The sequence below is a fragment of the Coregonus lavaretus genome (genome assembly GCF_964263955.1).
Source record: "Coregonus lavaretus genome assembly, chromosome: 38".
In the NCBI taxonomy this organism is placed as follows: Eukaryota; Metazoa; Chordata; class Actinopteri; order Salmoniformes; family Salmonidae; genus Coregonus; species Coregonus lavaretus.
In genome coordinates this window covers 3,468,974-3,479,622 of record NC_140025.1, presented here as the reverse complement: position 1 = coordinate 3,479,622, position 10,649 = coordinate 3,468,974, and the positions used below count along the sequence as shown (strand labels likewise).

The window sequence follows — 10,649 nt, the reverse complement described above, 5'->3', positions numbered from 1 at the left end:
AGTCTCTGTGCTGCCTTTTCAGAAGAATAAATAAATAATCAATTGACAATAGACCCAGCTGATAAGAAAGACAAAGTAGGTGACTGTTAAGCTAATACTGAGCATAACTGGCAAAACCCCATGGCACAAGAACCAAGAAAGAAACACTAGCCAACGTAAATAAATAAAATGTCCTACTGTACTGTTGTCCTTTACTCTTTGTCTGTACAATTCCCTCCCAAATTAACTCCACATTGTCACTTCAACATTCAGTAGTCATATAAACTCAGTGAGGGACGTCAGTTTTAGGGGTCAACAGAAACATTTTGCCCAGTCACTACAATGTTTTATGTTGATCATTTTAGACAATTCAAAATAGTTGTGTTTATGCTCTCTCTGGTACATTCAAGTGGCAATCAATCAGATAGGAAACATCAATAGAAAAAGAGAGAATATGATTTCAGTAAGACATAAATGTATGAGCAGTATTTGTACATGATGCATTGTTGAGTAAATGTATCCGTCAACTATGCCCATCCACCTATAGCTAAGTGATCCATTCCACAACACGCTGCACGTGGTGAGCATTCCAGATCGCTGATCGTTTTGCAGTTGTTTCCACTTCCGTGAGTCAATGTGTTGCAAAGGACATATGCTGCTGAATGAGCATTATACTAACGTCATAAATAATGCCAGATGAGCAGCGATACTAAAAACTCCTCTAAGCAGTTTTAGCAGGTAGCTACAATAACCAATACTTATATCCGACCTTGCCGCAATGACAGCCACATATCTCATGTCTGTACAGAAAATGGTATAATATGCATCCCTGCATTGAAATGTCCTTATTGTGAACTTATAAGCGCTACAACTAAAAAGCTGAAATATACTATAAGGACTGTTGAATGACTTAAAATATACTTGAAGAATGACACCCCCAAAATGTTTTTGAAGTTGGAACTGGATGTTGATACAGATTATTATCATACTGTAAATGACTACAGCTAATAACAGGTTATTGAATATGTTGATTTATATAATGTCTAAATTGATAAGTTTAAAAACAAATTTCCCTTTCAGCAATATTTGAAGTTTAAGAAAGTAATTGGGTATATACAGATGTAGGATCTTAATTTGATCACCCTGTTGTTGCAAGGAATTTCCTGCATGGCAGGAAAAGCAAACTTGTAGTGTAGTCAAGGTTTTTAAAGGCTTCTAAAGTTTGTAATTTCCACTTTAAAATGTCGGACTTGGTTTGCCCTAACTAAAGATGTATCAACCTTACAAAAATGTCCATTAATTATAATAAACACAATAATTCACATTTCTGTAGGATTATTTTCCTGCTGTGAGAAACTGGTCAAATCAAGATCACACATCTGTACTTACAAATGATATAAGACATGAGCTCCAGCATTTAGTACTTACTGTAACAAGAACTTGTACCAGTAGTAAATGATACAGACATCTCAGTATATCTCCAAAATCCCTACAACTCACTGCTCAATGTCCTCAGCTGTCAGTGCCATCTCTACACTAAGATCGATGATGAGTTAACACAATTCTCATAGCTAAACGGTTGCTGAGTACTCACTGACTATGGTCACGTCTGACTCCTAATCATTGGGAGTATTGATCTGAAGCGTTCGATCTTCCTATAAACAGGAGAATGTCGAAGTTGATGAGGTCAGTGCCCACTGCCCTCAATAGGGACCTTACGGAGTAAGCGAGGGGTGATTGGAGGGCAAGGGAAGGATGAAGAAGAAGGAGGAAATGGCAAGCATTCAGTTCTCAAAAACTCTAAACACCAGGATTATAAAAGGGGATCCTTCCAAAGAGTCTTAAGCTCTTGAGTATCCAATCTAAAGATGACGCTGTAGAGTCCACAGGAGGCTGCTGAGGGGAGAACGGTGCATAATAATGGCTGGAACGGAACAAATGGAATGCCATCAAACACCTGGAAACCATGTGTTTGATGTATTTGATACCATTGCACTCATTCTACCAACCTCCTGTGATAGTCTCTTATGTATAGGATTCCTCTCCAAAGACGACACTAGAGTCTGATGTAGCCTATAGACTATGTAGTGTAATGTATACTGTAGCCTATTTGTAGCCTCATAATACTCTAGTGTTATCTTCAGGTAGAGGACGGGACAAGTGGACGCCTCTAGGTCTATGTCAGAGAGAGGGAGACCAGCGTGAGGGAGACCAGCAGAAAAAGAAGGGAGGAAAATGAAGAGGTGGCGGCCGACGGAACCGGGCGGTTCTTCTTCCGTGGCCCATTGCAGAGCGGTGTGTTACAGCAGGAGATGCACACAGAGTTGATCCTTCCAGTGCAGAACTGCTGGTAGCCTGACGAGGATATGAGGCATGCCCCGGACGAGGCGCAGGACTTGCGGTAAAATATGCCTGAAGAGGGAGAGAGAGAAGCGGTCAGGGATAGTGCAAAGCTATACAGGAAGTCCAGGTCAAGCTATATGTGATATTGAGACCCTTGGTGAAACTGAGCCAAGTCTCATAGCAAACTGAGGTAGCACAAACACTGGGGAAGGGAGGGGTAAAAGTCCTTAAGCTTTCGTTTTTGTTTAGTTTTTCATGAATGTTTGACGTTACAGTGCCTTCAGAAAGTATTCAGACCCCTTGACTTTTCCACATTTTGTTATGTTACAGCCTTATTCTAAAATTGATTTTTTTTTTTTTATCCTCATCAATCTACACACAATACCCCATAATGACAAAGTGAAAACAGGTTTTTAGAAATTTTGGCAAATGTATTAAAAATAAACAGAAATGCCTTGTTTACATAAGTATTCAGACACTTTGCTATGAGACTCAAAATTCAGCTCAGGTGCATCCTGTTTCCATTGATCATCCTTGAGATGTTTCTACAACTTGATTGGAGTCCACCTGTGCTAAATTCAATTGATTGGACATGATTTGGAAAGGCACACACCTGTCTATACAAGGTCCCACAGTTGACAGTGCATGTCAGAGCAAAAACCAAGCCATGAGGTCAAAGGAATTGTCTGTAGAGCTCCGAGACAGTATTGTGTCGAGGCACAGATCTGGGGAAGGGTACGGTGTCCCGTATACGGGACAGTTGAGCTAATGTGCGCTAATGTGATTAGCATGACTGTTGTAAGTAAAAGCAAACTTTACAGGACATAGACATGTCTTATATGGGCAGAAAGCTTAAATTCTTGTTAATCTAACTGCACTGTCCAATTTACAGTAGCTATTACAGTGAAAAAATGCCATGCTATTGTTTAAGGAGAGTGCACAACAACTTATCACGGCAACTGGTTTGATACATTCACCTCTGAAGGTAAATAATGTACTTACATTCAGTAATCTTGCTCTGATTTGTCATCCTGAGGGTCCCAGAGATAAAATGTAGCATAGTTTTGTTTGATAAAATCCATTTTTATATTCAAATGTAGGAACTGGGTTCTACAGTTTGAACCCCTGCTGTCTCTGGCTCCACACCCACCCCACCCGGCCATCTAGATGTGTGAAAGTTAGTGTATAAGATAATGATCCATCATATATGACATTCCTGGGAGTGTGTAAACGTACATTTTGTATTACCATATCATTTTTGTATGTTCTCTATAGTTATGTACTTGAAAATGTATGAAATGACCAATTTGGCACATTTGGGCAGACTTGATATAAAGTAGTCGAGTATTGCAATGCTTCACTGGATCAATCTGAAACTTTGCACACACACTGCTGCCATCTAGTGGCCAAAATCTAAATTGTGCCTAAACTGCAATATTATATTGTGGCCTTTATCTTGCATTTCAAAGATGATGGAACAAAAAAAAAAAAAAAACACATGTTTTTTTGTTTGTATTATCTTTTACCAGATCTATTGTGTTATATTATCCTACATTAATTTCACATTTCAACAAACTTCAAAGTGTTTCCTTTTAAATGGTATCAAGAATATGCATATCCTTGCTTCAGGTCCTGCAAGTTAGATTTGGGTATGTCATTTTAGGCGAAAATTGAAAAAAAGGGTCCGATCCTTAAGAGGTTAACAGGACTTTATCCTGATCAATACTGGAGTGGTTCATATTACTGGGAGGTGGTCCTCTAAGTGCCTAGAACCTATATAGAGCCATTATAACAAATAAAACATTGAGAATGTCACCTCGACAAAGAATATAATGCTCTCAAACTATGGAACAATTGCAACAAAACTATGCTTTGATTTATATGGTGATGAGAGAATGCACATGAATAATAATAATAATATGCCATTTAGCAGACACTTTTATCCAAAGCGACTTACAGTCATGTGTGCATGCATTTTTACTTATGGGTGGTCCCGGGGATCGAACGCACTACCCTGGCGTTACAAGCGCCATGCTCTACCAATTGAGCTACAGAGGACCACAATAAGAGTGTTTTGATTTCATGGATAGACACTGGGCTTTTGGATACAAACAAATCCAAGGTGACCCTGGACATGTGACTCAAGCTCCACTGAATCTATAAGCATTAGTACTTGTTATAAGCATATATGGATGCTTATCATGTCTTAATACAAGGTTTATGTGTTCTCTGCTGAAATTTGTCAACAGACTGCAAAGAACTGTTATTATGATGAGAAGAGGTTCATAAGTGCCTACGACAAGTCTTACATTGCATTATAACTGTGGCATAATGCGTTATACCTGTCGACGTTAAGTAAAGTGTTACCAAAAGTTCTAATTAAGGCGTAGAGAGGAAATAGATGAAAGAGGTTGATGAAAGGGAGGAAGAGTCACGTTAAAAGTTCAATCAAACTTTACTGCTCTACTTTACTTGTCTTTCTCTTGAAATAATGACAGATGAGCTGTTAGACAGAGTGGCAATTTGTAAATGCAATACAATATTCTTGTTTCGTCTCAAAGACGTCAGACAAGCCTTCAAGACAAAAGTAGACAATTGCAGTCTGCATCAGCCCCTGATTACTGCTATAAAGTTTGACAGAACTAACAATACAACTTTAGCTTAATCAACCCTCTTCTTTGTTCCATACTACATCACTAGGCACATTTAGAACTGACAGTCTATCAAACCAAGTCCCCAAACCTTTGTTGGGGGGAGGAATGGGTAGAGAACAAATCACGTGCAAAAGCCAACTTTCCCTGAGGATTATGTTACAGATGTCTTCATATATCATAAACACATTATGCAAGTGTTTCCTTCCACCGATAATGTTGGGGTAATTCGCAAATTCATTATTTGTGATAAATTGTGGTTGCTGCATATAAAGATAATTAGTTAGGATCCTGGTCTCAGGCTGACATTATATGAAATGATATAATTAAGGAACACATTCATTACCCAACATTGCTAGAAGGTTTTATGATAGAATACAAGTTTTTCAGTTTATCTGCTTACAGGAGCACATAAGAATCCCTTTGCCAACATCGCATTTGAATCAAATGACTCAGAAAACCTTTCTGGAGAGTGCAGAGACTGGCAAAGATTTGTGAATATACTGTAAGCATGTGCATTTCACACAAAAGTGAATCCTTATCTCAAGGTTATTCAAACCATTACACAACATTACATATAGTGTACATTTGTTAATGACATTATTGCCATAGAGCATTGCCTTTGAGTGATGAAGCTTGTCAACCATCATGTTCAGAAACATAGTTTGGGCATAAAGCACTCGCTAAAGACAATCTAGCTATGGAGTTCTTGGTAAATTTTTGGAATACTCTTGTAATTGGAAGTATACATTTGATCACAAGTGACAACTGTACATGTAATAACATTGGATGTGGTAGGATCAACAGGCCTAGTGTATTTGAAGGGTGTTCTCTCATTAAGCAATAAGGCATGAAGTAGTGTGATATATGGCCAATATACCACTGCTAAGGGCTGTTCTTTGGCACGACGCAACGGGGAGTGCCTGGATACAGCCCTTAGCCATGGTATATTGGCCATATACCACAAACACCCGAGGTGCCTTATTGCTATTATAAACTGGTTAACAATGTAATTAGAGCAGTAAAAATAAATGTTTTGACATACTCGTGGTACACGGTCTGATATACCACAGCTGTCAGCCAATCAGCATTCAGGGTTCGAACCACCCGGTTTATAATAAATAAATAATGCATGGATCAACTGAGCACAGCAGCCAGCAACCAAGGTAACCACCCTTTGGGATAATCCCATTAAAAGAATATGAGCCATAATCCATGAATTAACTATGGTAATGGTCTCTTGATCTATGGAGATTCTTTGATAGGTCCCAATTGATGTAGTGGGCATACGTATAGGCCTAGTTTATGATCTCATTTGTTGGAGACCCTATAGATCAGTTCCACTGAATTCAGAGGTAGAGAGGAAGTACATGAAAGAGGAAAATATACCTTATTTAGTTCACATGTTAAAAGTGGCACAGTCCGGTGTGGCTTGGTTTTACATGGCATAGTAGGTGTCAGAGAAGGCAGAGTGGCCTGGGGTGGCCTGGGGTGGTCTAGCTGCAGAACACATTTATATTGTGTCGGCGTGGGTTCGAATCCGGCCCACAACCTTCCTGTCTCGCTCTCACTAGTCTCTCTGGTCAGACTCAAGCTCACACTCTGCTGTGGCGGAGATACAGTGGCTGTGAGAAGGGACTACTCTCTCACTATCTCTATCCTATAAAGAACAAAGTATGAAAGGAATGGAACTGCCCAGGAGACGCTGTTTTCTTACCATCCTCCTTCACCAGCACCTCCTTCTGACACATGTCCTGCACGTTGACAGTGCAGTTGACGATGAACTCTGCCGTGGAGCATTCATCGTTTTTCACCTCCTCACACTGGTAACACTGGATCTGGAGAGCATAACCTGTACAAGAGAGACAGGAAGAACCACAAGGGTTAAAAAAAAGCCCACAAGAACAGTTCACTAGTATCTGGCATATAGTCATCTCATTAGTCTATGAATGATGTTCAAGAGAGACTACAGGCACATTTTTTCAAATTTGTTTAGCTGTGCTTGATTGAGCTTGCCTGGCACAATGGAGTAGTCAGAAAAGTGCAAAGCAACTCTGCCCAACTGGCACTCCAGGCAGGCTCGATCAAAATTCAGAAAGTATTTAAAAGATTAGGCCTAAAATCTTATTTGAAAGATTTTAAAATTGTATTTTGTGCACCCAGGTCTGCAGTTCAGTCATTAGTATTATCCCTTGTTCATCTGGGGCCTTTCAGCCCCCCATATTCCTCCCAGCTAATCAACAATAAGTGTTTTCGTGATCTATTGCCATTACCACAGACCAGGAACTGTATCCTCGAGGAGAGACAAATTCATCTTTGAAATGAAAAAGTCTCTTTGTTGGCATTTTGAAAGTCAACTTGGTCCATATTTGCAATGATCAGAGGACAAGGGGTGGACTGAAAAAAAGACTGGATCTCCTCGATGAATAACAAACATGAAGATTATCTCAAAGAGCATTTCATGTGGGAGAGACGATGTTGATGCTATCCTTACACATGTGGACATGTTACAAATATCAGACAATATAAATTTGAGCTAATATAATAACATTTCTGTACCACACCACAGAAAGCACTGATGAGTCACACAAAACACATACTTCTCTGACTACATACACATTTGTCGTGACAACGAAGAAACACAGCAGAGAGGAGTTGTTTAATGCACAAACAGATCTGGAGTCAGGATAAAGGGATTTTGACCGACAATAATGAACAAATATGTTTCAACAATATAAATCCATACTCTCACTTATTTGCCAACTAAACTTAATACAGTGCCCTCAGACACAATTGTGTGTGGAAGCTGGGCATATCTGTGCAGGGAAAAAGGCCATTCAACTTTACCCACTAAAATAATAATTGCCATTCTGACTTTTATAGTTGAAAACAATTAAGCTAGAGTGTTGCAAACAAAGTGCTTTATCCACACACTCAATGAAGCTGTTGCTCCAGCACTGACTTAAAATTAGATTAATTTATTTAGCAGATGCTCTTATCCAGAGCGACTTACAGTTAGTGAGTGCATACATTATTTATTTCTTTTTTCATACTGGCCCCCCGTGGGAATCAAACCCACATGCTCTACCAACTGAGCTACATCCCTGCCGGCCATTCCCTCTCCTACCCTGGACCAATTGTGCGCCGCCCCATGGGTCTCCCGGTCGCGGCCGGCAACGACAGAGCCTGGATTTGAACCAGGATCTCTAGTAGCACAGCTAGCACTGCGATGCAGTGCCTTAGACCACTGCGCCACAATTCCATTGTCACTTGACTGATTGGAATTAAATGGAAATTAACAAAGAATGACAGATGGTTGGCTATTCATCCAAAATTGTTTCACAGGGAGGAAAAATGGTAATAATTTAATCGAGGATACCGGATGGATAGCAAAATCTGATTCAGGGTATGGAGTTTTGCAGAAACATGCATGACTGTGCTATGTTAAACAACAATTCAAAATGTTCTCAGGCGCCACAGTTTCAGGTCATTTGTTCTCCGTGACAGATATTACTGTGTTCTAATTATTGAAATGGCGACAGTCATTCATCTCCCAGTCTGACAGCGCCATCAAGCACAAATTCAATTGAAAAGGATCCAAAACAAAGATCTGAGTGTAATTAATTTAAAACCAGATAAATGCTTCAAAACTCCATCCATCAACCGAGCAATAGAGTCTCATAAAGTGCCTAAACACATCATAGACTGTACTGTATCTGTCCTCTATAAACCACATATGTACATAACATTTAGCCAAGCATATAGTTATGTACATATTGTCTATACGGTTCATATTGTTCCTCTATACCCTTTTCACTGAGGTAAAAACATCATCAAATTATTTAGATGTAATTTCTGCTAACAATGAACATGATGTTTAAGGAGTGGGTACGTGAACCAAATCCAGCACATCCAACGCAGAACAGACAGAACATTTGTATGTTATTTACCACAGAGGCATTTTTGGTGAGATCAAGTTCTTACACGCCACTGTTCATATACCCAGATATTCATGTGCAAGGGCTTCTACTGGAAATATGGACTGGAAAAGCTCTCAGCTTCTGATTGTTATATCATTCTGATGATATGATCAGTGGACGTATGTTGGAATTAGAATGTGGACTGCTCCATTGACATAGATTATCATTGTAATTTTACCTGATCCCTTTTTAACAACTACATTTACCACGGTTTGTATACATTATAACCATATCATTGCTATAAGGTGACCCATGTGGATTGAGAATTCAGTTTATTTGCCTTCATCTATCTTAAATTGTATATTTCCCTTCCACCGTCATCTGAAGAGAGACAGGGTTGTTATTCTCTGCATATTTATTGATATTAATATTCATCACAGGTGTGCATGGAGTGATAGATCAGCTCATTTAACACCCACTAAAAAATGTTTTTTTGTTTGTTTATTACAGTCACCTGAGCTGACAACTGTTGATCAATCATGTTCCTTATCATTTGAGCTTGATGGAATGCCTACACCTGTAAAATAAAATGTTGAATTGCATTTGTGTTGTCAATTATAGAGCTATTAATTAGCTATTGATAATGAGTGGCCTACACATTTCCCTCTGCTTTATAAAATGAGTGAATACATTCTTCACCTGTAATGGTGTCTAGTCATGTTTAATAGCAATTAATCTGAATACTTAATAGCCTAATTAGCATGCCATGTAGGGCAATTGTAAGAGCAGAAAGATGCTCCAAATAATGTTCAATGTTTCAGAATGTCACGATCTATTATTTAGCATTTACATTTTTAAACAATATTATTAAATTGAAGCAAAGATATGGAAAATAATAGCCTAAATCACATTTTGAAAAGATATGCCTTTACAGAGGTGACATGCGCAATAGTTTTACAGATGCAATTATGACCTAAAGTGATATATTTTCTGTAGCTGGAGCGCAGGTGTGTCATTAAAAATGTAAAATCCAAGAATCTGTTTCACAATTTCTTATTCCAAGACAGTTATACATGCATTTAACAAGATGATTTGATCCGCACCGGTAACCTCCTGCGCGCCTCACTGTTAGCATTACTAGACCTCTCCTGGATTTATGAAAACGATTTAATTGTTTTCATCCGACAAAAACAGCTCCCCAAATCATTTAACCATAATCCAAACTTGAATTAGATTGGAATACCTGGAAACGTTGACACCACTCTCAGCAACAGAATACAACGCAGCTAGCCAACACATGTAAGATTACACAGTCCCCAAAGTTTAGCATACCTGTTTTGAGGAACATTCCAAGCAAAGTTGCATAAATGAGAAGCAACATCCTCTCCCAAATGACACTTTAGAGGAACACATCAGACCAGGTGAACTTAAAACGAAAGCAAATCCCTTAGATGGATCCGTGGCATCAATGTGTGAGAGCACATTCTGCTGCGAGGAATGTAATGCTCAGCACAGGACGAGGGCGAGCTCTGCGGTTCGAGAGACTACGTTGAGGAATTCCAGTGAAATTGAATTAGGATAAATCATAAAACGTACCACGTGATGAAAGCTCGCAGTATGGAAGCAATTCATCAGTCACTCAGATCCTACACACGCAGATACGTGACTGTTAATTGCGTCCAAATATGAAATGGTCACTTTTGGATAGGCTATTTGGTATGGAGTGCACCGTTGGCAGGCATGCAAATTTAACCAG

General features: G+C 39.1%; 1 protein-coding gene across 1 annotated transcript; it reads right to left on the bottom strand.

The window, feature by feature from the left end:
* Window positions 1-2,155: 2,155 nt before the first annotated feature.
* LOC311112426 (ly6/PLAUR domain-containing protein 1-like) lies at window positions 2,156-10,274 on the bottom strand (the record flags this gene model as incomplete). Its single annotated transcript, XM_084155558.1, has 3 exons — window positions 2,156-2,391; window positions 6,691-6,825; window positions 10,226-10,274. The coding sequence occupies 3 exons, from the start codon at window positions 10,272-10,274 to the stop codon at window positions 2,156-2,158; spliced, it is 420 nt and encodes a 139-aa protein (XP_084011684.1).
* Between the last annotated feature and the right edge of the window lie 375 nt (window positions 10,275-10,649).